General features: G+C 48.5%; 1 protein-coding gene across 2 annotated transcripts; it reads left to right on the top strand.

Moving 5' to 3' along the window:
• The first annotated feature begins 243 nt into the window (after nucleotides 1-243).
• Nucleotides 244-21,797, top strand: LOC119450038 (proton channel OtopLc). Of its 2 annotated transcripts, none has more exons than XM_049665600.1 (9): nucleotides 244-568; nucleotides 5,282-5,514; nucleotides 7,919-8,039; nucleotides 12,536-12,809; nucleotides 13,103-13,269; nucleotides 14,301-14,475; nucleotides 18,549-18,918; nucleotides 19,605-19,839; nucleotides 20,533-21,797. In XM_049665600.1, the coding sequence occupies exons 1-9, from the start codon at nucleotides 422-424 to the stop codon at nucleotides 20,851-20,853; spliced, it is 2,043 nt and encodes a 680-aa protein (XP_049521557.1). In that variant the 5' UTR covers nucleotides 244-421; the 3' UTR covers nucleotides 20,854-21,797. The 2 variants fall into 2 exon arrangements, with proteins under 2 accessions (XP_049521557.1, XP_037569317.1); XM_037713389.2 differs by having other exon boundaries at nucleotides 19,599-19,839.
• Nucleotides 21,798-27,507: the final 5,710 nt, after the last annotated feature.

Genomic DNA, 27,507 nt, shown 5'->3' with positions numbered 1-27,507 from the left:
CATGTCCTTTCTTTCTTGGCGTGCCGTTTTTAGCTGGTTTCAAACAGGATTAGTTATGGTGTTGATTACAAATTAATCGCACGCACAAACAGGACACAAGCAAACCCGGACCTTACAATAAGTATTGCGCAAAGAGGCGCCATGCAAATAGATGTCGACGCTATCCGCTTATCACTCCCCGATTTCAATCAGGCACCCTCTCTCTCTATCTTTCTTTGTGTCGAACGCATCATAAGTCTTTCCCTGTCGTGTTGTCTTTCGTGCGCACGCTATTCAAACGTGTTTGCGCAGAAGGATAGCACGGTGCCGACAGCTAGCCGTGTTCGTGGCGTCTGCAGCCATATTAGCGGGGAATCACAGTTGTAAGGCCCGTGCCATCTAGACGCCTTTATTTTTGGGGGGGAGAACGTGACTGCGGACTATGTCAAACTCCGGGACTTACGCCGCAAGCGCTGTACGAGAGCTCGGTGTCGCCGCCGGACAGACTGTGCAACGCCGAAAATACGAGCTGGACAGGCCGGCGGAAAGCTTTCAGCTGGACTCCTTCGTCGGGACGCCAGAAATTACGGTCGGTATATGCACTCGCCACTGCATGGCCCATTTCACTCGGACCGCATGTGTGTTACTCGTAAGCTGCCTTTGGACGAATGCATTTCCGTTTGGAAGCGCTCTGACGCTGCTGCCTGCGCAGCAGTCACTTTTGTAGCGAGTTTGTTCTCTTACGTGGAAGACGGTGCTCGGCACGAACATGGCACCGCGTGAAACCATGCTTGTTCGCAGCTGTGATAATAGTCAAGATTAACTGAAGTCGTAACTGAAAAATATATACGAGCAGGAAAGTGCCGTGCCGTTGCATGCGGTTAACGATGCGGCGTTTTAACGAGCAATGCGCCTATCATGCCATACGCACAACTCGAAAAAAAATTAATCAAAATTACGAAGGACAGAATAGCGGCCTGAAAAGAATGCAAAAGCGCTTAGCATCCCATATTGTCTCGAGCATGCTATTTGTAGCTGTTATGGGATTCCCTAGAGTAGTGTTATTGAAAGCACAGTGATAGCTTGTCACGGATAAAACACAATCGATAGCTGATTAGGAATATAGCGGGGTTTTTTTTTCGCATTTTCCTATGAGTGAGCAAGTCCGTGTGAGTGTTACGTTAGAAACCCTGGCATTGTTATGGTTTCTAAGACACAAAGTTAAAACGCGTTAGTAAATTGCCCATCTTCCTATACACCTTGAAATCTGTGAATTCGCATTTACGTACCGGCGCCGAGGTTCCGGCGTGAAATGTATTTCACAAATACTGCACAAGCTATTACAGGGAGCGGGTTTCAAAGTGCACCTAAGCGTAAAGACGTTACAGGTATTTGCATAATACGACAAAGGTACAACAAACAATTCATTAAGCTTGTTTCAAGCGCACTAAGTGTCCACTCGCTTCTCGTCGTCGGTGCGCTTAAAATAATCTTAGGTTTATGTCTTACCAACGAGACCGTACTCCAACCAGTGTCAAATTCATTAAGCCTCGTGAGCTGAAATATGCACGTCAAATCGCGAGAAAATACAGGCGGTCACTTCAAGAAAGGAAAGAGTAGCCCACATTTTCTTCAGTAATGGTGAACATTTTTTCCGTCAAGTGAGGGAAAGTAGGTATTTCAAAGAATAAGTTCCCGGTTAATTCAGTGTCGCTCTCTAGCGGTATTCTTAGCTTTTATGTAGTCTCACCGTTTAATGCCAACTGCAACTAGGGCCGGTATAACGTAAAACTATTCTAATATGTTAAAATATAGGTCGGCCATTAGCCCTCCGTGATCGGTAAAAATGGCTTGGGCTCTGCCCATTTAGGCGTGGCGCCCGCCCAGATAGGCTGGACTTGAGCCGTTCTGACCTATCACGGAGGCCTAATGGCCGATCTGGAATAAAAGCATATTGGAATAGTTTTACGTTATACCGGCCCAAATTTCCCTTTGACTAAATTAGTAATGAATGGGTAGATCACTATACTGAAGCAATCTTGTCGAAGCGGAAGGACTGGCACTTTTCGAATTTTCTTCTTAACGACCCTTAAATAGCACCTAAGCAGATGAGGCGAACACTTAGTGGTTGCCGCATATGGCTCCAATCCGAAGACATTGCTTCCGAGATTTTCAGCGCGCCGCGCAGGTTAATTCTCAACGTTCCGCGTCAATTCTAGCTAGCGATTTTTTTTTTTTAACTTTAGGTATCAAGAACGCCTGCATTGGCGAGTTTTTCATGGCACATTCATTTGTATTTCAAATGTAAAATTTTGCATGGAGGCTACTATATAAAACTGCCCTATCTTAAACTAGGCTTTTTACGTGGCCCAAAATTTTGTTGCAGTTCGCCGTAATTGATCTGCTCCCGGCCAGCTGTATTTAAGCCGCACTACGTCCGATGTATTGCATGTTATCTGCAGTGTTATCCGGCTTTTGTAATTAGACACGTAATACAGCGTGGTAGGAGAACGCCAACATTTGCGTAAATGCGACATTTCTGCCCAGACGTTATCTTGCAATTTTTCGTGGTCTGCTCAAAGTCTTCTTATCGGTGTCGAAGCGACTGCAAGGTTCCAGAGACGAGTGGTGGAAACAGCGAGTCCACAACTTATTCTCGCGATCCCCGTTATCTTTCGCAATGACGTGCGATTCAGTTCTTGACAAACAAAGATTAGAAACAGTTGTCGAGTGCTGTAGCGCTTGAAATCATCGCGTATGGCACTTATCGCGCTTCGTCCTTATCGGCAATGAACACATGTTCCGAACTTATGCAACAATGTGATATGCCAATTTCGCGCACCAAGGCCGGACAACCCCCTCCATATTTTGTCAGCCTCTCTCTCTATCGCGGCACAATTACTCTTATTTTTCCCTTTTTCTTTCTTTCTTTTTTTCTTGGCTAGATTGTGCCGCATTTCATACTGTATTCATATTCGTCCAAATCTTTCGGGCTCATTATCCCACTGTCTTAGTGTCTCGCGCTTGCCGCTGAATTTCGACGCATGTCTGTTCAGATCGCTCAATAAGCAACTGCAGTATCGTATTAGCAGTGCTGTAGATATGCAGTAATGCGCATGCCCGCATCATTTTTGTTAGGTTCGAAATAATTTTAAATGCTTAATTAAGTGCAGCTCTCCTCTGCGAAAATGAGCTTTGCCTGGGGTGCACATATTAAAAATCTAAAAGGCACAGCTCCTTAGCAACCGTGGTTGAACACGATTGGTTGAAATGCCGCCGGCGACGCTCGACGCCCTTTGCAACTACCGCGAGAGTACCGCCGCGACACCTAACGCCTTTTACGCTAGCCTAACCTATCATGGGCGATACGCAAAGACAATAATCCTCACGGCATGACATCAGAGGGTCGCCGGCGCTAAAATTTAATTGCTTCAAAAACTAACCGCCAGCACCTATACGCGCGCCAACGCGACACATTAAGGAGCCGTAGCTCCATACATTCACAAGATTTCTCATAATCTTACATAGATAGCAGGTCGCGCCCAGGTATTGCTAGTTATTTTCTGCTCCTAACAAGCTTGTCAGCATGTGCAAGAAAAGCATGCCTAAGATGTAAAGGATTGTTTTAAGAAGCGTAAATACAGTTATATGGATTGTGTGGACTCATATATCGGATTCATTTGAGCTGCGGGAAATACTATACATCGGGCAGTTCGATCGATGCTTAAGTGATTGCTTCAGAGGCGCACAACTGTAATGTGAGCAAATCGAGGGACGGTCTTCTTGTGAGACTCATAGCAGCGCGTGAGGATCGAGAGTTTCAAGATTCTTATGTAATTTCTAAGAACAAAGACAGGCTAAAATAAGAGATTACGGAGACCAAAATTATTTACAGACTGGGCACAATGTGTAAGCTCACATTATTTCGTGTTATCGAAAAAAGAAGTGAAATTCCTCTGGGCCGATTTTAGGTAGATTGTAAGGTCCTGGATGTGGGAGATTAGCACGCAAGCTTCCTGTGAAATCATGCACACATGTTCCCTGTCCGCTTTCAAATAAACATTTGTTGAAAGGTATCGCTTGTGTGTCTTGCATCCTCTGTCCTTATTTTCGTTTTGGGTCACCACGCTTTCGTCATCTATGCTAACCACGCCCATACTGCTTTCGTCTGGGCAAGATTCTACACTTTTCGAGACAGCGACATTCACGCGCGCCAGGAGTGTTTTTATTACCGCTCCACTGATTAGCTTGCCACAATGCCTCGGCGAGCGCACCTTTCTCCCGATCTTCAAAGGCGCGCAGAACGCAAGGCGCTGCGCACTAAGTATACGAAAGACATTCGCGACGAGCTTAGACACATTAGACGCTACCTCAATAAGATGTTCCGTCAGTTATGGAGAGACTTCTGTGCTACATTGGATGTGAGAAAACCAGTAGCTACACTTTGGCGCATTATAATGGGACTGCGCAAGTCAGCCCAGCAGCTCTGTGCATTCATTGCTCTCACTGCACGATTGTTCATCAGTGAATCAAGTTGCGAATGCTGCTTTCTGGATCCGGAAGTCGCGCAATGCGCCGTATAGCTTCATTCACTGATTATTTTTGTTATTTTTGCCGAGCACGTTCGGCCCGGGCTTGGCGTTTGGCGACGACTTCGGGATCGGTAAACTCGCGTTGTTCTCGACGGCGCTTCCGTTGCATCTCGGTTCTTCTAGCTCGCCGTACAGCTGCAAGTTCACGAGAAGGACCCGCTCCGTCCATACTACACAGCGCTGAAGCCCCGACTGTTCTTTCCATGCGCCGATATAGAACTGATTACGTGCCTCTCCGAGCACTGAATTATATCGTGCGCTGATGCTATGCGCTCCGCGCCGCGCTACCTGTGCGACTGTGCACCACCCAGCGGCACCGATGACGTCATCCGCAGCGCCGCTCGCCTATTTTTATCTAGATCATCCATCATGCGCCGGGACAGCGGCGCCAGCGGCGCCGCTGCCTTCATTCTTGGCCCTGTGCTAACTTTTATCGCCGAGCTTCATACAACCGCATCGCGAATCTTAGAAGTGGGGGCATATATGCTCACGCGTAAAAAGTGTTTGTCTCAAATTTGTCGTTTGCAATCAAACATTGGCTCATGATCAGAAGTTCTTGATCCATCGCCGAGTACATTACAAATCCTCTGGGCGTTGCTACCCACAGTTTCAAAAACACTATTCTAAGTAGTTTATCTTCAACGTCATAGTTTTGGCGCTGCTTACGGTCCAGTTTGTTCACAGTCGCTTCTTTCCTAACATCCTCACAGGCGTACCGAAAGCAGCTGCAGAAGGTGCGTTCCTCTAGCCTTCAAGGTGGTGGTGGTGGTGGCGGTGGTGGTGGCGGAGAAAAGACAACTGTGACAATAACGCGTCTCGAGCGCTCTTCGTCGGAGCCCTGCACGATGGTCCACGCGCGCCGGCGGCAGGAGCGGCGCCGTAGGGTAGAGAGCCGCTCATTCTCCGTGGATCTCAGCCGAAGGCAGAACGAGGAAATGCTCTGGTCAGTACTGGAAAGCTCTTGGTGAAAGTGAACAAGTTCCGCGCAGTGAATACGAATTAATACGTCTATCGTTTAGGCAGTGTGGAGACATACGATTTTTCGAGAACTTGCTGGGGAAATTGCTGCTCGCCATCGTTGGTACAGGTGGGAGCACCGACGGGGACTTAAACGACAGCCTCGACGTAACAAAACAGGGCGTTATCAAGAAAAAATCACAAACGATTACAGTCCAAATAAGTTCCCCTGGCGGGTGAGGAATATGGACGTTATTCGTGTGCTTTTAGACAGTCAGCACATTACATGACAGCTAGTTGGTATGAATTCACGATGAATTCATACCAACTAGCTCAAATTTCTTTAGTTTCAGCACATTATGTCGGATAAATTGCTAGGCACGTACTCAATACACTGAGCGCACTTCTGCCATGCGTCGAGCATAGAGGAATGCTCCGCAAGCGACCAGCTCCTTTGTATATAGAAAATCGGCATTACAAGAGCTGCTCAACACAGAATATGGCGTGCTTTATAAAACAGCCGGCTTGCGCGAACGGTCGCAACATTTGAGCATGATTTTTCTTCTCCCTGTCTTAAGCTAGCCACTAAAATGTTTTTACTTCACCTTTTATGCTGCCCTTTTGCCCCTCCCCCAGTGCACGGTAGCAAACCGGGTATTCGCATCTGGTTAACCTCCTTGTCTTTCCCTTTATTTCTCTCTCTCTCTTAAACTGAGTTAGTACCAGTTTCGAGATGTGCAACGAAGTAAATTGGAATTCTGCGTATTACTGTCCTTAAAAAGCTCCCGTTGCGCATTGCCCCGCAAAGCTACGGGATGCACGAACACATTTCCTGGCACAATTTTAGAGACGCATATTTTGGGTCTCTGTACTTTGTGAATTCTCAACTAATGGACACGCCTTGAGTGCTGCCTGATCGGTTCCATTTCCGCAGTCTAATGTGTACTCTGCAACAAAATTAGTTCGTAGGTTTTGTTAATCAGATTGTTAAGTAGTATATCGTAGTTGTACGAACGCTTCCTGGCAATATTATCTTACTATTTATTACCTTATATCTGATCTATTTTCTTGCTATAGCCCTCGCCAACTGAACCGTAACGAACAAGATGACATAATTAACTTGCTGCTATTAGCTTTCTCGTTGTGGGTGTCCTCCTTTTTCATTTGTGTATTCGCGCTGTTCCACCCTTGAAATTGTACCAACTCAGCCCGATACTCCTTATTTCCTGTTTTTACCTTCGTACCTGTCTTTAACTCTCTAAAGCCCGCTACCACTAATAGGGTTGCCAGAAGGCGCTTTTTTTTCTGCACCTCTTAAAATAGCTTTTCATTTCAGCTTAAGCATTTCAGCGAAATTGATGTAGTCACGAAGTGTGCGGCGGCAGATGTACTACATCAGTTTGACCACTCAAAACAAACTGTATATAGGTGTGCCATGACCGGGTGTGGGACCGAGGCTAGTCCTATAGTCCGGTTGCGCGCTGTGATTTGTAATACCGTGTATACGTTCATAAATGTACATGGCGAAGCCACAATAAAATCAAAGCCCCTTTCTTCAAGAAAGATGGTTGAACGCGAAGCTTTCGCCCATGCAAACAGAATCAGTCAAAGTCCAAAGCCAACGACCACGCAACGAACCCAAGAAATGCTGAGCGACCCGATGCGATGCACATGTGATTTGATTGCTTGTTTAGGATTGTATTTTTTGTACGTTGAAGTTGAATGAATACACATTTCGTTAAATTGCATAGCCTTTAGTGTAGGTCATGTAGCCGTTGATTACACGCACACACTTTCACGGACTGCATGTCGTTGCCGATACACGGGATCGGCCTTACGGGCACGATCGCGCTCGCGCTTACGTTCGCGTACGACAGCCTCTTATGCCAGTGCAGCTGCACCCGCGGCCTACCCATGGTGACAGGCCGGGAATGCATTGCGTTATGCACGCAATACAATTAAATATATGCAGTTGGTCTGGGTAGCGTGGCGTTGTAGTTCCCACTGTTCTTATTGGTACAACTGCGAATGTAAACTGTAGTGTTCTACGATTGTGCGCGCAGACGCGCAGATAGTTCCATTGCGTAAGTTGGCTTTCCTGCAGTGCGTTTTCGGCGCTCACCGGCGATTCAGTGAGACATAGAAAGCTTCGTTTTAATAAAAGAATAGAAAATGTCTGCTGCCACTATCGGTGCCCGGCATTGTTCCACTGAGCTATCTGCCGCAATCACATCGGCCAGTGGAGTGCGCCGCTCCGAGTCGAACGCCGACGGCCGCGCTGCCCCCACCCCGGTCGCATGCACTGTTTGTGTCGAGGCACCGTGGTGGGTCAGGGGCTCTTCCGTCTACGAGATGCGTGGCAATCGCGACGCCGTGTTTGTGACCCGCAGGAGCAACCTGGCGTCCCTGCTGAGCTACATCTACGCCACTCTGATCGTGGTCCTCGGAGGTGTCATGACCGTGGTCCAGACGTCGGTCACGATAGGTCGACACACGATCGAGCTTGATGACGTAAGTCCAAGAATGCTCGTCTCTTTCCTTCGCGCGGGTGATTAATGCGACGTTAACCGACGTTGCCCGGATGGGTGAACGCGAAACGCACCCCCGCGGCATCGGCCATCACGAAACGTCAAGTAAATTTTATTTTACTGGAGCACCACACCGAGCAATACTCTAACCAATTTTCAGGTTTTTTTTTTTTTTTTTTGACGCTCTAAGAAACGATGGAATCAATTTCGCCATCAAAATTTGTGTTCATTTTTCGAACTGCCCGATTATTTTGACATGTTCGCGGCACTGACTGCCCGAAAATTCTTTCGGTGGCTGTAAATGTATTCAAAGTCGACCACCAGTGTCTGTGTTCTGCATAGCAGTTCTGCGTAACATAGCACAGTTCGAGGCTTCAGTGAGCAACCGTATGCCTGCCTCGTGTAAGGTCCGCACCCTGTAAAATAAATCCGAAATAAAGTTAGTGCGGACCTTACGCGAATAAATACGGTAATACGAGATCTGCTCCGATATGACCGCAATGCAGACAATGAAATAGTGCGAACAAAAGACGTTGTGGCGTATGCCGATTTGAAAAGTTGGTTCATTATCAAGGCTACTGTGGGACTGTGCTCTCAAATTAGGTAATCCCTATAAATATATATTCAGTAACTTTGTAAATTCGTTACAGTTACAAGAAGGCGAAGGGCCCAGCGCACGCAACACACAATTTGTCGCACATTGAGCGCCATCATCGTTGACCGATACTGGTACCCGTTCGCAGACGATTCCGAAGATGAAATGTCCCCGAGTTGCTCTCAGGGGAAATAGCACTCCGCTCAGCATTGATAGCTTTTCTGATCCATGGTTCAACACGACAGGAAGGAACAGCGTAAAAGGCGGCACGAAGAGAACAAAAGGCAGGACTGCACAGTGCTAATATAGAAAGCATGCACATCGCACGTTATTCAAATCTTGGTCTCGTCTTCTGCACTGTTGGTCTATATTATATAGCCGTTTTCCTGCCTACCCGGGTCACTCGGTAGTATGTTGTAAGGCGGTTAGCGTATCGGGCTGCTGAGATGAGATAACAGGATTCGAAACCAGCCATTGGATCAACTTGGGTCTCATACTATGAGACAGTGTGTACGTACGTGCCTCTCATCAACGCAGCTCTTTCACGCCGACATGGGTCGCTGTAGATGCGGGACCGCTTAGGCACCGCGGTTCGAAGAAATCCTTTGATGCCAACTTGGGTCACTGGGTACCTGCCAGTATAGTGTGTGTCGCTCTTCAATGAACGTCTTCGACGGGAACTTGGGCAACGAAGTATGCGACAATGGGAATGTGCAGCTCTACAATGACGAAAAGGTCCCTTAACTTTCTCCGATGCTGAGTGGATTCGAGCCCACGTAACAGAGGTTCCTCAAGGACAACGACCCGAAGCATTAGCAGGCTGTGCCACAAATGCACTGGGTAGGTGCCGCTTTTCAAAAAAACGCCTTTCACGCCAACGCTTTAGCGAGCTGTGCCATGAATGCACTGGGTACGTGCCGCTCTGCCACAGTGTGTGCGCCACAGAGTGTGTGCGGTAAGCGAGGGAACAATTCTCAGCGTTCTCAGGGCCCGGTGCTTCTGGTCTCTGAGGCCACGCGCGGACTCCTCGGCAGCGCCACTAGATGTCGCTGCGTGTCTAGCGTGTGTGTTGTCGCATGACTCGTTTCTCAGCATTTGCACGCACCAATGCGCCATGCATTTTGGATGCCAGCCCAGTCCTCGTTGTGGCAGCGCTAGACGGCGCCGAGTGTTCTTAGGGAAGTGCGAAAGAGAAGTCCCGCTGCACTACACGCCTCATACATAGCGCGTTTCAACGGTGGCCGTACGCTGCGTCGCTATATTGATCTAATGCTAAACGCATTACCGTTGAGTCATCGTGAGACGGGTTCCGCCCAATTCTTTTGATACCGAAACTGAAATGAAAACGCCGTCATTACTGCTTGTCGGAAGTGACGCGTGACCTAGAACGCGCGGCTCCTCGGTCGACATCACCTCCGAGATTATCGGCTGCCCACGGCGCGCGCCTAAGAATCTTGGAGGCGACGTGCCGGTACTTTCGTCATATGCGCTCCCCGCCAGGTACATGCGTCGCCTGCTTAGGTGTTATTTAAAAGCTTCTAACAAAAAAGTTAGACGATTACCAGCACTGCAGCGTTGCCAAGATTGCTTCCCTAGTATACTGTATACAACTCCTTTATAACCCATTTAGCAAGAATGAAATTTCGTTGCAGCCGGCCTTTAAGTGTCTGACACGTAACGCTTTCCCACCGAAGGCCACGCCGCAAAGGTCACAAGACTGCGAGCATAGGCCGGCCTCTGATGTCGATCCTAATGTATAGGCCGAGCTCTTGATGTCAGTGCATTTTGACGAAGGCATACCTATTTCTCTCTGCCTCTCGTTTCGTTTTTGTAGCGATAGCTACATTACGCCAGGTTTTCGTCTCTTCGCCGTCGCCGCACTTTGAGCCGTGGCCGCACTGTGACGTCACACTACGGCCCTCGAGGCTCGATTCTCCAGCAACTCGGCTCGTCGCGGTCGCCACGCGGCCACCGCTTCTGCCGTTGGTAAGCCGTTGGGCGCTCACCGCGCCCTCTGTGTGACGTCACAACTCAACAACAAGGACCCGATACGAGACCCTTCGTTCATTCAAGGCCTGGAAGAACGATATCAACTTAAGGTGAATCAGTTGCAGCCCAGTACCACTACGCAGTGGGGAAGTAGTTTGGACCTGGTTCTTCAGCGGAACTTCGATTAGTCTAACTACGCCATTGACGATGTCACCACAAAAGCCCATTACTTTACGGATCATAGAAGCGTATTCATTGGTGTGAAAACAGTTTTACCCGTTGGTTGACCACAACGTCTCTCCTTTCTTAGTCTAGTGGGAAACCACTAAGTTTACTAACATGTCTAACTACAAGCGAAGCCTAAGCGCAGCCGGGGGTCTGTAGCTATCGCTACTCGACTAGGTTTAACCAGAGCTAAACCACAGCCAATTTTTTTCTATTACTTTTTTTTTCTTTTTCTTGGGGATCACGGGACCATTTCATTGCAGACAACTGGTGCAGTATCAGAGTAGCAGGTGATAAAACGGTGATAACGCCCATGCGCTCAGAGGAGGCACAAAAGTGTAATCGCTATGTGCTATAGTCTAGCCCAGGGCGATTAAATTTCAGCTACTTCTCGGTTCACGGCTCTATCCGCCGCGAAACATTTATCGGTTGAGACGTTGTTTATCTGTCGAGGTTTATCTGAGGGTTATTCCAGTGGTTTGTTTTCACTTCCTTTTTGCCTCTACACAGCAGACGTACCTGATCTTTGCGAGCCTATAATCAACGGGGATAGCGGTGTGCCGGGGAGAACAGTTAATGCCTATACTCCTGCCCATTTTGTCCCCAACTTACGTTTGAGGCGCTGTCTGGAAAACCCGTCGCAACACCTTTTCGATAACACAATGCCGAGAAGTGCAGGCCCGTAACAACACGCTACAGGGGGCCGCGATGCTTTCTTTGTAAAGCCTGCAGTGACGAAATGCTTAATGCAATAAGTCTCGCTGCTGGTTTGCCACTGTCTCGTTGATTTCGCTTGCTTTCAGCTGTCTGTTAAGTTCTACAGCCATTTCAGCTGTACGGCTGTCTCGCGGTATTCGTTCCATTCGTTGTAATACCTAGTCTTTTCCAGCATCTGCTAGCCTCTTAGTGTATAATGCGCCGTTCGCATCCGCATTAAACTATGGCGCTCTCGTTTGGACCGACACCGACACTGAGAAAGTAAACAAATTGCACGTTTTGCAAAAACGAATCACTCGCTTAACCAGTCATTCGCCTAATCTCAGCCTGACAGCAGCTTTGGTGAAAATTTTTAATATGCAGTCGCTCCATCATTTCACCTTATGCAAACTTTACAAGTTACTCCTTCGAAAAACGATGACCCTTTAGCTTAATTAGCTCGATTAGAAATGAACCTACTGCCTTCATATGCTCACCATTCCAAGCCATGGAATGTTGACTGAACCTGTACCAACTATAAAAGACTGATGATTTGGTTTTGCTTACCTACTCTGGTGAATTATTTATCTAAACAAGAAATGGATTTTTTTTACATCTCTAAAACACTTACGGACAGCAGAAGCGTACCCCATCAATCCATTGTAATTTGGCTTTCTGTGTGCGCTTCCAACATACCATACGCTGAATAAAGAGGTATTTGATTAGATTCATTCCAGCTTGTATAGTAGGGATTTTAGTAGACTCACTGGAATGCACGAATACTGACTACTCTCTGCTGTGACGCCACAGAACGTTTACCGACAGCCCATGGCAACGCTTACAAGCGAGAAGACTACTAAAATTGCTTGCCAGATGGAGGCGCCTTTGCAATAATTTGCAAAGCTGCGGTGCGAGTTATGCAGCAGGCCCCTATAGCTGTTAGGTTTATAAGTGTTGTTCACGACGCTGCGCAGGCGTTCGCGTGCGTGGTATGCGTGGTCGGCCTGACTTGGCTGGTGTTCCTGCACGGGGACCTCACGTGGCACGATGCGCGCCGCTCTCGCCGGCCGACCGTGCCCTGCGGCCGAGGCAGCAGCAGCTGCACCGGCAGCAGCACCGACGACGTCGAGTCCGTGGCCACTGGAGACGCGATGGACTGGAAGGGCTGCCACATGGGCCAGCCGCACGGGTACACGTACCTCACGGGAAGACACAGCGGAAGCTTCTACCTCAAGGCCGGCATGACAGGCACGTCTGCTCACTTTGCTTAGCAAGTTTTTAATTCTTCGCTGCTTTCGGTGTGGCTTTGTCTTTGCGCTGCTAAGTCCGAGGGCGCGGGATGAAATCCCTGCCGCGGCTGCCGCATTCCCATGGGGACGAAATGCAAAAACGCCTGTGTACCGTGCACTGTGTGCACGTTAAACAAACCCCAGGCAGTGAAAATTAATCCGGAGTCCTCCACTACAGCGCGCCCCATAATCATATCGTGGTTTTGGCCCGTAAACACCCAGAACTTTTTTTCGGTATGTTGCTTGTTGCAGTGTTCTGTTGCGGCCACCTCATTCACGAGGGTCTGCTTCTGGGCCAAGAGATCATTGCATGGATGCACGCCGGCGAAGTGTGCACCGACATCGCCCTGCTTCTGGTTCACTCACTGAGGCCGCTCTTCTCCTTCTACCAGCTGTACTTCCTCTTCAAGTACTCGAACGTCAGTATACCATCTTGCTGTAATGTATCTAAACCCGTAAAAGTAGTTCAAAATTTGTTCTAGAGCCACTGAGAATCCATCTGTTCACAGCTCACCCGAATAGATCACGGGTGCGCAGTTGCCCTTGCTTGCAAGAACCATGGAGGTTTGGCAAACAAGCAGCATTCAAACTTTAACCATTCCTAGCCTGAAGACGATTCCACTTCAAAGAAAATTAAAACAACTTGTTCACATTTATTTCTGGCCATGGAGTGTATACTGTTACGAAGAAAACTATGAAATAATTCAGCAAGAATACATCAGTATGGTAATTGATGAATTAGCAGTCGATTTGCTGAAGTTTCCACAACTGAAAGCATCAAATTCAGCCGCATCAAACATGATACGTTGGGCTTTGTGGGATCAATAGAAATGACCTCTTTTTTAATGACAAAGATATTTCTTTTTTTGTACATATAATCACGGAATTGAAATGAAATGCAGCAAAAGTAATTTTTAGGTTTGCCGGAGTTATGTTGAATGTTCGGGGAGTGTTCCGAGTCGTCTTAATTTTTTATGTTAATATTTATTTGAAGGAAATTGTAAATAAACGTTAGCAACAAATGTAGCCGGCCTCGATACAACAATAGCATGGCTAATGACGTACTAGCACGTTAATCCTCAGCAGAGAATGTGTAAGGGCTAGCTCAAACGAGTTCTAATAATTCTCAAATATGCGTGCATGTTGCCGTGTCCACCTGTTCTGTTCCCGCAATGCTGAGTCAACGACGAGATGATCAGCCTATCCCCAGGATAGTTCTCACTTTTTATTATCCAAGACCATCTCTGCCTCTCTTCCCTCTCGATCTCATAGCAGGGGTAACTGCGCATTTGTCGCTATCGGGTTTACCATTAACTACATTGAAACACGGCTTCTCTGCTGCTTTCTGAAAGCATTTCACATGTGTGTTGTTCATGTCGCCGGCGTTATGCTAATGTGACATGCCCGCCTCAATATTCATCACAAACTTTTTTCTTTTTTGCCATTTCAGATTGTAATCAACCGATGGGTCACACTGGCCAAATTTGGCATCATGCACTGCTTTGCCACCACGCTGACTTTTTGGTTCCGAACTGTCGTCAACGACGCCTACGGAGATGTCGTCAAGGCTTTCAAGGGCAAAGCTTCCAGCCCGATCGCCCTGCAAATAAACACCAGCTTCGCAGGTGCGTTCACTTATATTCCTGTTGCGAAAGAGTCGTGGCCGGTGGGGCCTTGCATGAACGTTTCGTCAGACGTGCATGTCACGTTATAATTGCTAGCCTTCTAAACCGTTGATTTTACCCGAGTTCCGTTGCCCCAACTGCGGTTTTCTTTACTTTGTATTTTATATTTGTGCTCTCCATTAAGGTGTCATTCGGGACGTGCAATACTGCAGCGTCCGACGACTACAGAAAGTATGCCCTGTCCAAACTCATGTTGTTTTTTTTTTTTGACAGTTTGTCAACATTTTTCTGTTCTAATACGTCCCAACTCCTAACGTTGCATCTATCATTTCCATTGCTCGTTGCACTCTCGTCAGTTTGATTCCTTAGCGCTTTACTTTTCAAGCCCTATGCCAAAACTAGGTTGATTAGAAACTTCTTTTCACAAACAAATGGAAACACTAGATTAGTTGGCATTTATAACTATGAAGCGCGATTAAGCAGAGCTTGATATAAGTGCAACGAATGAAAAAGCGCTCAAGGGCGGCGGTTTATGCCTCATACCGGGTGTTTCAGTGAACACTTTCAAAAATTTTTAAAGGTTGCCTGTGGCAGATAGAACAACTCTAGTTCATGAGCTGGTCTACTCGAAGAGGCGAACATTTCTTGCACAAAAAACTGAAATTTATAATCGACTAATTAACAAAAATTTCCAAATTAAGTTTTTAACTAATTATCCTTATATCCCATATTGCAATTCACAAATTCTAGCCGTGGAGTTCGCATGGCGGATCCACTTGGAACGAATTCTCAGGATGGCACCAGTTTCGAGATATTAATTCCCGAACTTCGCGGAGAAATGCATTGGCGTTCCAGTTATTTTTGTTCCTCAATGTATAAAGCGGCGCATTTAGAAAGTAACTGGAACGCCAGTGCATTTCTCCGCAAAGTTCTGGAATTAATATCTTGAAACTGGTTTCATCCTGAGATATATATATAAGAAAGGAGAGGCAGGGAGTTTAACCAGACGCACGTCCGGTTTGCTACCCTGCACTGGGGGAAGAGAGTATAGGGATGAAAACAGAGAGGAGATAGCGTACATTTGCGCGTACATTTGAAGGTTCGCACCAAGTCTACACACGGTCGCTAAGACCTGTCGACTTCAGGTACTGTAACAACGCTATCGTCGCTTTCTGTGCTATCGACGCGTACGGCCATGGTCCAAGGATCTTCATTTCGGAAAAAGGTCTAGAGTCCAGTGGTTTCAATGCTGTCCGGAGAGCTGCACGCTCGACGTCGTACTGGGGACAGACATAAGATGTGTTCATTGGTTCCTATAGTTCAACAAGAGTCGCATATGGGCGTATCCCCCCTTCAAATGCGGAACGAGTAGGCCTTTGTAAATGCCACCCCTACCGAGAGGCAGCACAATAGTCGCCTCAGAGGGAGAAACCTTTGATGGCACTTGTAGCTTTAGAGAGGGATCAAGTCTATGAAGATGACACTTCAGGAGGTTGGGAAAAGACCAATATTTCTGTGTCATATCTTTAGCCACGATACGAAGCTTTCTTGCAGCGTCTATTCTGGATAAGGGGATTGTAACTGGTAGGGCTTCCAAATGAGCAGACCGGGCGACTTCGTCGGCGAGGTCATTACCAGCAATGCTGGTATGTCCAGGTAGCCACTGAAATATAATTTCGTGCCCTTTAGCGATAGCTTGATGGTGGTCTTCTCTTATCTCATACGTCAGCTGGCCAGGAGTCCTGTGATATAGGGCAAAATGCAGACTCTGAAGTGCTGCCTTAGAGTCGCAAAATATGACCCACTTCTGAGTGTCTCTTGGAGGTATTTTACAGCAGCACGCAGGGCAGCAAGTTCAGCCGCCGTAGATGTTGTGCGGACTGTGACCGCTTGAATTTGACTCCCTCGAGACTGTTGGAATCGGCGGACGCGTGGTTTGTTGGTGATCTGACCACATAACACGCCGGTCGTTTTTAACAGCGGAGCTGTTTAAGCCAGCCGTAAGTGTGTCGCCTGCCACTGCGTTGCCTAGCAACCACCTCGCGGAGCGTCGCGCGCTATGCTCGGGAGAAAGAGAAAATGAGAGCATGAGAGTGCACGCGTCGCGCGCTATGCTCTGGAGAGAGAAAGAGAAAATGAGAGCGAGAGAGAAAGAGAAGCAAATTGTAGCAGCACCAACGAGGCAACGCGAAGAGGTGCTGCCGACGCCATCCGCGCTTCTCCGTTTCTCCGCATTAGCGCCGAACGCTCGCGGTGTCCGTGACTGCAGCAGGCGCCTCTGGCGGCGGCTCGGCCGAGCTCCCACCAGCTACGCGCTACTGCTCATGCGCCGTGACGTCATCCCGGTGTGTCGTCTGCTGCGCGCCGCCCGTACACTGTGCATAGCTTTCGCCCCACTTCCCCTACGTGTGCTCGGACTGCAAGTGCTTCGCGAGGCGTTCCCCGATGCCACAGACCACGAGTAAATGCTTATACACTTCGTATAACTTAGCATCACTTGGCATTACTTGGTATAACTTAGCATCACTTCGTATAGCCAGGACCAGCTATAGGAACTGATCAGCTCCGCTGTGTGTTTAGCCTTGCGCCACTAGTGCAAGCTACCCCGATTTTTTATTCAAACAGGACATGGCACCACAGCTGAAGATTACACGTACTCCGGCGTGCCTCAGGGAGGAATATTGAGTCCCACGTTGTTCAATGTGACACTTATTGAATTACTAAGTTTTACCTAAAACAATCTGCCTCTCGATATACGCAGATGACATTTGCCTTTGGACTTCTGCGGTTACTCGCCTTCAGGCGCGCGCGCGTTTGCAGCGGGTAGCGACCTTGACATCAGCATACCTTCAAACACAAGGCTTGACTGTATCGACCGAGAAACGTGCATTGATTGCATTCACACGTAAACCTATGACGTCATACCCAGTTTCTATTATTGGACACACTATCACCTATGGAGAGACCCATCGATTCCTGCATGTAATAATCGACCGAAATCTTTACCTGGGAGCCCTCGTTGCACGTACCTGAAGAAAAAACTGTCGTCGATTGCCCAGGTACTAAGATTCATGTGTGGGAAAACATGGGCACATCTGTACGATCCATGCTTCAATTGTACAGAGCGCTATTTCTAGGATATCTACGCTATAGCCTTCCAGTGTTTTCCAGCATGAGCAAGTCAGATGTTCACTCGTTGCAGAGCTTAGAGGGTCAAACATTGCGCACGTGTTTAGGACTTCCTCGCTGCGCATCAACACCTGCAACAGTCGTCCTCGCGAAGATCATCCCATTCAAACTTATGTTGCTGTGGATTGCCTCAGGGCGCATATCTGTCATCTTTTTCGCGTCCCCGATCATCACTTCGCGTTGTGGACCTCGCAGAGACCTCGTGCCACGTTTTCTGAAGTTATAGTTTCCAACCCAGATTGTTTTCCTTCAGGATACACACCAGCAGCAAGACCTCTGTTACCCTTGTGGTGTCTCCAACAGCCTCAGGTGCACCTGAGGGCATTTCTGGTTAACATCCCTGGCTTCTCTCTTTATCTCCTCCTCTTCCTCCTCAGGTGCGCCTGAGAATTCTGGGTGTGAAGGCCAATCACCCAAAAATAGCTCTGGAACAGATGACGCTGCTATTATTACATGAGACATACGTGGACCGAATACACATCTATAGAGATGGTTTGGTCTCATCTACCAGCTTTTCAGGTGCCGTTGTCATTCTGGCTACGAAAACTATGGCGCCATCCTGAGAATTCATTCCAAGTGGATCTACCTTGCCAACTCTACGGCTACAATTTGTAAATTTCAATATGGGTCATACGGTAATTAGTTAAAAACCTAATTAGTAAATGTTTGTTAATTAGCCGATTATGCATTTCAGTTTCTTTTACAAGTAATATCCGCCTCTTCGAGTAGACCAGCTCATAAACTAGACTTGTGCTATCTGCAACAGGCAACCTTTAGAATTTTTTGAAAGTGTACGCTGAAACACCCTATATATATTATATATAGAGGAAATGCCGTGCAGTAATAAAGTTTTTCGTCCGCGTTCTTGACGTATACACTTGCAGAACGCCAGTTATACTTCTCCGAGCGGCCCGAGTTCGAGAGCAACTGGAGCTGTGCCGTGGCCGACCTGTTCTCGCCGGCGTATATCAAGCCCATGCCGTACCTCTACCCGTTCGCTATCGAGTTCAACCTGGTGCTCGCCGGAGTCTGGTTCATCGTGCTCCAGAACGTCGGCACGTCCGCGCACAAGTACTGTCGCCACGATTCCACCGCCGAGGCTTGCAGTGCGGTGACCCAGGAGGCCGCCGAGAACAACCTTATCATCAATGCCGACTGCCACTCGGCCAACCGCGGCCTGTTCGCTGGCTTCGTCGTGCTCCTCGGCTCTGTCGTGGTCATGATCATCTTCTACGTTGCGCTGCTCGAAAACAGGTGCGGCGCTATGCTGTGTTGTGAAAGCAGACGTGACAAGATGTAGCGTGACTGTAGCGAAGTCCGAACCAAAGCAGTTCAACGGCATTCTTTGATTTATCCGCATATACCGCAGTCGTATTATGGGCTTGAATGGCCCCTTCTGGAATCACATTTTTGCCATGTTGCACTGGACATTTTCCTGCAATTCTGCAATTTTTTTTTTATTTTTGTTATATAGAAAAGTGGGATCGGAGGTCGCTATAGGATTGGTTATACCGAAACAATTACGCTTGTCGTGTCGTTAATTCACGGCCGTTAACAAGCCGTCTTTAATTTCGTGAAGATCAGCTGATAACCACTCGTGTTCCTAATCACTGTTGACTAAGCTTACTTTTCATATTCATTTTATTTCACATTAAAGAGATACTTTCGGTCCCCTAAAATCTCATCGAAATAATTTGGAGAGCAGCACACATAAAGAGCACAAGTTGCAAAGTGCTTTGCAGACAGACAACTTTCTACGACTGCTTCTACGCTAGGTCACTGTACGCTAGATCACTGTAAACCCAGTAACGACATGCTCACCTTGTTCTTGATGGCGACTGGTGACCAACAGTTGCGGCGCGTGAGTATTCCGGCCCTTGCTTCTTTCAACGAGCGCGCCAAGGATATAAATGTCCCCCTTGGTCTGTGCCTAGGTACAGCAGTACCGGCGTGGCCGTCTACCTTGGTCAGGAGGGCGTGCTCATAGGGCTGGCATTCTTTGCCTGCCTGCTGGCCTACGGCCGCGTGGCCACCCTGGATGTGAACAGCCACCCCATCACGATGCTCGATGACTTCCTGTTGTGCATCCCCATCCCGTTCTTCTTTGCCCACGCGACTCTGGTTGCCATCGCCGAGCTGGAAGTAGGCGGCAGCTACGTGCGCATGACGCTGCAGGTGAGTGGCAGTTCAAAAAGATCTACAGAGGTTTACCGCGAGGTCACTATTTTCAGCCATGAGCTGCTACACGAGTAGATCGTCTTCAATGTCATGAATGCCGGTCGTAAAAGCTGTCTGTCTAGCTTACTGGTTTAGCTTAGTTAAAAGCAGTGCAAGAAGCGTAAACGAATTCAACATGAGGTCAACTCTATTCATTAGTGCCATAAATAAAGAAATCATGGAGGAAACAGAATACATTTGTCCTGTCTTTTTTTACTGCGTCCTTCTCTGTCATTTGCGGCTCTAAAAACGTAAAGGTTCATCATAACATGCAACTAACTCTACAAGCTCTCCTGGATTATGAGAATTCTACAACTCCCGTATGGTTATCTCGCATTTATTAGTTCAATGGTGCCAGAGAGCATGACCTCATCTATCTCTGCACGCTATTTGTGACCAGTCAAATATGAAAGTCACTAAATTCAAAATCTGCGATGGTATATTGTAAGAAAACGCGCCGACTGCGAGAACAGAAAAAAATAGCTGCAACTTTTATTTTTGCGACGTGCGCCACTGCACGTTGACCTATGGGATAATATCGACATATATAGGGTGCAATCTATTTCCGAGAACTCTATTTTGCCTGTGGCCGTATAAACAGTAATGCAAAGCAAGTCAGCATGTAACGCTTCCTTTCTCTCGTCTGTGCAGCTCTTCTCAGTGGTGCAAGTGGTGACGCAGACCCCGCTCATCATCGACGCATTGAGGCGATGCAGCAACAGCCCCTCGTTGCGCTACAAGAAACCCGGCCGGGAGATCGTGTCCTTCTTGATCGTGGTCAACATCACCATGTGGATAGTGTACACCTTCGAGAGCAAGGCCGTCGGCAAGCTGTTCACGGGTACGCGTTATTTCGGTCTACGATCCTGGGTCTTCATCGAGCATACCACGGTGCCTCTCATGCTCTTCTATCGGTTCCACTCATCTGTGTGCCTCGCCGACGTCTGGAAATCGGCGTACGAGGCCGAGTGAAAGCTCGGGCAGCGCCGTCTAATTAGACGCGAACACTTCAACCATCGCGCGTAAAGTGTTACGCTATGTTTTAAGGCCCGGTGTAACCACAAAGGACTCAAGCTTGCCGACGAGCATGCAGTTCCTGCTTCACGGCTGCTTCATGACTGACAGCGCAACACGGTCGTTTGCTACGGGCGGCGAGTGTTCCAGGCCCCTGCTCAAGACGCTCTTGAATGATTCTGCTAGTCAACTTAACCTCAGTGATCGCGTTAGCAAGTGAACACCCGTGAAAAATTCCTGCCCTCCATTTTCCCTCCCTGATCTCGGCATTCTCCGAACTAGTTGGGTGTGCTCTGTGAATATTCTGTTCAGGCAGGTTCAACATGGCATTTACAATCGCGTTGTTTGAGAGAAAGCTAGACGCTGATCAAATACAGCTGTTACTTGTTACACCAATATTGAGAGCTTCTTGCCCATCCCATTTGGTGGCTCTGCGCCCTTGTTTGTGTAATTACAAAGCGCTCTTGCCAAAAAGTAATTTGTGCGCACTTCTCGCAGTCCCCTGCAACAGTTCATCCCAGCAACTAACTTCGACCAATGTAGGACGCGCGAACTCCAATAGCCGCGCAATGCATAGGACTGAATGCAGCTAAGCACGTGACCGTGAGGGGTACAGCGCCAGAATTCGTTACCGAAGCCTCATTACGAGGCAACGCAAGGCATCTGTTCCGCCAAGCTGTGATATCTGTGATTCTCTCATTGAAGATGACTTGAGCTTTCTTTCCGTGCGTCCTTTTATTATATATTTCAATAGCTGCACGTGCGTGCTGTGTTTCATGTCTGACTTATCGCCGGCAGTTAATGTAAAGGATACATTAGTTACTGCGACATTTTGTGACCACATGATGTGATAAAACTGTTTTCAGCATTTTTAAACGATTGCGACTTTTTACATGCATCAATTTTACTTTTCTGTCTGACTTCGTGTGCATAATATTGTTGTTCAGGGCGTGGTACGTGAGCCTTCTCGTTACTTAAGCGCTGCCGAGCGCCTTCTTTTCCCTGAAATCTTGAGATCTGTCACTGCCTCCATCACGCGCCATTTCTTATTTCTTGTCATGCGTGTAAGTTCTTTTAGTTAAGTGTTTTAGCTTTTAGTGGAAGCCTTTTTTTTGTGTGTGGGAAAATAAACTTGTTCAGTAGACGTGATGCTCCGATACCAAGGTGTATGGTATCGCAACACTCCTCCGGTTAACCATGCACAAGGCAATATATTGAGTGCGACTCGATCACCAACCTTCCTGCGTCGCTGCGGGAAACTCGTTTGCAATGCCAAAACCAATCTCTTCGAATGCCTCCGTGGGCTTCACAGGGCGCCGGCGTTTCGCAAGTACATCAACAAGAAACAGAACGAAGCATACTCATCTCCGAGGTGGCGGGATCAAATCCCGGCCACGGCGGCCGCATTTCGATGGGGGCGAAATGCGAAAACACCCGTGTACTTACATTTAGGTGTACGGTAAAGAACCCCAGATGGTCCAAATTTTTCTGGAGTCCCCCACTACGACGTGCCTCATAATCAGATAGTGGTTTTGGCACCTAAAACCCCATAATTTTGTTCTAGCATACGCATCTCTATAGTGGAGCCACTTAGAGGAGTCGACCATGAGCCGTATTTCTTAACGGTGGATTTCCCTTTTGTTTTCCTCCTTGGTTATTCGGCTGGTCGATTTTGAGCGCTCCGTAGTTTCGCTTTCGATGCGGTTTGCCGAAACCGAACGCTCGGAACACATTCGGCTGATCCTTTCAGAGCGCCGCGCTCCAGCTCATTGCACTCGGAGGCGCTCTCACCTTCTACCTGGAAGCACGACCGTGTTCAGTCGGAGTTCCGTTCACGTGGCTGCTGCAACTTTCGTTGTTGGCGCGGCATCAGCAGCAGCAGGTGGAAAATCGGACTTATTTCCGCTTATGGAATCCGATTGCTCGTGCGTGGCTGTACGCTCGGCTTGCCGAACTGCACCGACGCGAAGCGTCTCTTCTGTGTCGGTTGTGGTTGGGAGTTGCCTTTGCAAAAGCTAATTCAGCACTGATTGGAATGGCTGACAGTCCTGCGTGCGATGTCTGCGTATTGGTGGAGACTGACCACTTATTGTGCTATTGTCCTCAACTTGAAGCACAAAGGCAATCTATGTTCAACGCATTCAGGAAACTAGATGATCGTCCTCTGAGTGAACTGACTATACTATAACACCGTGCCCACCGATCATCGGCTCAGAAGGCACTTCTGTGCTTTCAGAGAACGTCTGGTTTGTACGAGCGCCCTTTACTGTAGTACTGTCCGTACACGTCTCTATACCCCTCTACCTCTCTCCCTCTTCTTTCCCTGCCCCTTCCCCCAGCTTAGGGTAGCCAACCGGACTCTTGACTGGTTAACATCGCTGCCTTCCTTATATTCCTCTCTCTCTATCTCTCTCGCGTTCATGCTTTCTCGGCAGCACTGCACTTAGCGTCACAAGTTGGCCGGCGCCGCATTCTTCCTTAACAGTCCATGTCACCGGGCGAGGATTTGATTTCTTTACAACCATACTGATCCAGTAGGGCACATGCAAATGGTAAACGGAGGCCTAAGGAGTGCACCTGAGATTATAATAAAGCGGGCGGCGCAGGATCTTCAGGACACCCAAAGGGCACCAGGGGAATCAGAGCTAAAACCAGGGCGGTCCGTGGGTCCGGGCCGCGGAGGCCCGAGCGTGTCGGGGTAGGGTTCGCATACAAGAGCTGCAGTCCGCAGTAGCGGATAGTCGGTGTTATGCAGCCCCTGTACGCAGAGGTTGCCGGTTTGGCCACGACCATGGAAAAACTTGCAATGCACAATATAAATTTCCCTCCAGTTCACCTTTCTCGATACCTCCTGTACCTAAACGGCGAACGTCCTGCAACATCAATAAGCTTTAGTTGAGCGCCGCTTACGCTCCGCTCCGCTCAGATTGCACGTACTGAGGCTGAGGGAACTGCGTAGATTTCGCATTTGATAAACGCGTTATGCCGTCACGCGAGCGACGCGCTATCACACCGGCTGCAAAACGACCGAGAAGCCAAGTAGATGCTCTGCCACGCTCCGCTCAGTCGGCTTCGTAAACGGAGCGACGGAAGCGGTCGTCGTTCTGCTGCCGGCAAGAGCGTTGTGCGCAAGCGCACCTGGGTTCCCGCTACGCGGTTGCTAGCATATGCCAGTCTGAGTGGAGCGGACAGTAAACGCTCAAATAAAGCACTCAAATAGTGCGCTTTTGCTGAGCGTTTACGGTCCGCTCCGCTAAACGAGGCATATGCTGGCAATTTTCACACAACCGGTTGGCGGGAACGCTAATTCGCACGCGCACAACGCTCACGCCAGCACAGTAACGAAGATGGCTTCCCTCGCTCCGCTTACAAGGCCGATTGAGCGGATCGTGAGAGATCGTCTACGTGCTTATCGGTCGGTTTCCAACCGAGCTGATAGCGCGTCGCTCGCGTCGCGGCATGACGTGCTTATCAAATGCGAAATCTACGCAGTTCCCTGCATCGCCTAAGCGCGTGGGTGCGGAGCGTATAACCGTCACTGAAATGTATATCATGCACGAACGAGAAGCTTCGTGCACTGCATTGGGAGGTTTTTTGTAGCGTGAGCTACACTGGCCGGATGTTCTCCAGTTTCGCGTGGCTCCTGGAGAGCCGTGCTGCGCATGCGCGAGGAGCAGTGACGTCACACGGCGCACAGCAGGCGCGCCGGACGTTTGCCCGGCGTTTGCGCTGGGCGTTTGCCCGTGTGGTATAGCCATGAAGAAGGAGAGCGAAATTACTGCTCAGCGGCGCAGAAGAGCGGAGAAGCTTAACTCATCGGATCCCGAAGTAGTTGTCTGGCAATTAGCGGTTGAGCGTAGGAAGAACGAACAGAAGGCTAAACGTGCTGCGGAGGAACCGGAGCAAAGGGAGGAACGGCTAGCAAAGCGGCGTCGCCAGGAGGCTGAGCGACGTGCCCGGGACTTTTGCCCGACCATCTCAGCAGCAGCAATAACAAGACGCCGTCGATGACGTCAAGGCTCGCCGATTGACTGATAATACGGTGAAACTTAGTGAAAGCGCCAGTGCGACTCGGACCTTCGAGACGGACTTCGTAAACAATCCGTTTGGATATGTGTGCGACGTGTGTGAAAGACTGTGGCACATGAATGACTTAATTGACGCCGGTAAGTAGTGCCATGCGTGAAACGTTCAGTTTAGCGGCGCCGTCTGAGTGGGGTGAAACCGTGGCGCGGGTTAGTACAACGTGCAAGAACTTTCTCGTTAAGCAGAAGATTCCACTCTTTCGCGTTACCAATGGTATATCGTTACCCGCCCATGCCACCAGGTCTACCGGTTCTGAACGATGTGGCCGACTTAGCTGACGCTACGTATATCCTGGCATAGCCGAGCTAAGCCACTGCTAATTTTTTTAGTATCGGGCGGGCGTGATACTTTTACCTGATTTTTTTATTGGATGCGTACAATAAAATATTATTTCAAGAGCAGCAAGTCGACAATTTCTCAATTCCTTCTTGTTTCTTGCTGTCAGTTCGAGCGGAGTTGGAGAGACGGTAGTCCATCGCACGCGCTTTAGCATATCGGCCGCCGGCGACTTTCGAAATGGAAAGCTCCGAATGCGTGAAAAAGCGGGAACGAGAAAAACAAACAAAAATAAAGGATACGTTGCCTAGGCTTTGAAGAAACGGTGCGCAGGCCATAGTGTTCGCAAACGCCTGCGGCAACGTATGTTTTCCTCGTCCGCCTAACGCTGCTGTTTCTTTTCTGGTTCGTAAAAGCGAAACGATCGTAGTCTTTTGTCCAATAGAGAGAGAGAGAGGGGGGGGGGGAGAAAGAAATGAAAAGGAGACAGAGTGTATCGAAAAGAAAGTGCCCGTCAGTGCAGCTTAACCTAAATGAAATAGGAAAGGTCAGCGCCGATGCACGTTCGCCCATGCCCCGCACTTTCGCGAGAATCTGATTTCCTCGTTTTTCCCTTTCAGACCACGCGCTTGCCGAATCGGAACAATTTCGCCGCTCCGGGCCGCTGGCCTTCGAGGAAGCCGTTAATACGATTGCGCTCCTCTTGCGATGCTTTATTTCGCTGCTGCTAGCGCGTAGCTCTCGCAATCTTTCTTCCCCCCCCCCCCCTTTTTTTTTTTTCTTTCATTGGCCTGTATGTTGCAGGCGTGGTGCCTCGTTGCGTCCATCGTCTGGCACCGCCTCCGCAATTCCGGCCTCAACGAAGGGGCCAGAAACGCTCCCGTCAGCTCGGCGGAGCGCGTGAAAGCTGCGCGCCTCGCTGCCGGAACGGTCTCGAGGTTACTTTCGCTGACGAAGGTGCATCGCGTACCCAAGAGAACGCCGCGAAGGCGAGCACTAATGGTTCTTAAGCGTTTCTGGGTGCCTCAAAAGCATCTTTAGTTCCCACAGGTTACACACTTATATACAGGCATAACGTGTGCGTTCTATGGGCAACGTATATTCTATATACTGCTTGTGTTTGGACTGGCTACAATTGTTTTTGGCGTCGAAGTGCTTTTACGCGCTGGTCATTTATTTTGTTTTTGGACCACACACTAGTTATACTAAAAGGTGTCCCAGCTAATTTGCACCCTTTTTTTTAAGGCAAAGCCTTTAGAACGGGTGAAACGAGCTGCATGTTAGCAGCCATCCGAAGAATCCTCGATATCTTCTTATTCCATTTAATTCATGGGTAGTAAATAAATTGCTTCAAGTCAGTTAAGCGAACGTCCACAAGACCGAGGGGGTTTCATAACGGGAAGAATTGTACGTCATTTACCTGAGGATAACACGAAGCTACACAAAGCGTTCTTATTGACAAAAAGAATTCGGGTTTTCTTTGTAGCTTCCTGTTACTGACATTAGCATAACTTTTTTCCTCTGTTCATGACTGACTGACTTGATTAATGACGTTGCGGTCAATATGCCAACAGGGGGTTCTTACATCACAGTTGAAAACGTCGGTTCCAGTTCGAAGCACGCTATTTTTATTGCCGCTCTTCTTTCCGCTTTTGCAGTAATGCCCACTAATTTTCAAGAAGGCCGACGATCGAGGCCTCCGGCGCTCTCAAGCACACTGCGAACGAATTCATTCCGCTCGTGTCAAAGCGCGCCTCGCACATGACAACAACAATAAGACATGCCTCCTTCGAGATGACCGCCACATTCATAACGCGCTGTTTGGGTTGACTTCACGTGGCGAGTCCGTGACGCGGTCGTGGCGGTTCTCGAACATAGAGTTTCACAGAATAATCACTAGAGGGAACTCTGTCGCTAGTGTCTAGGGGAGCTGCAAGCGGGGCGGTTCAGCCATCTTGGGGATGATGGGCAGTTGACATGGATTTGCCTAAACTTCGTCCTTCTGGCTTCAAACGGCTTTGTGACTTTGTAAACTCGTCATTTTCAACAAAATGCGGTTTAATAATAGTTACATAAACATTATTAAAATTGTCTGATAGCAGGATTCGCACACAGGACCTGTAGCACAGCAGAAGCCCGATGTTGAAACCATTACGCCACATACGCAAGCATCGGCAAGCGGAATCATCATCATCATCAGCCTATATTTATGTCCACTGCAGGACGAAGGCCTCTCCCTGCGATCTCCAA

The sequence above is a fragment of the Dermacentor silvarum genome, chromosome 4 (assembly GCF_013339745.2).
Source record: "Dermacentor silvarum isolate Dsil-2018 chromosome 4, BIME_Dsil_1.4, whole genome shotgun sequence".
In the NCBI taxonomy this organism is placed as follows: Eukaryota; Metazoa; Arthropoda; class Arachnida; order Ixodida; family Ixodidae; genus Dermacentor; species Dermacentor silvarum.
Note: the sequence above shows the minus strand (reverse complement) of the source record. Positions and strands in the feature narration are given on the sequence as shown.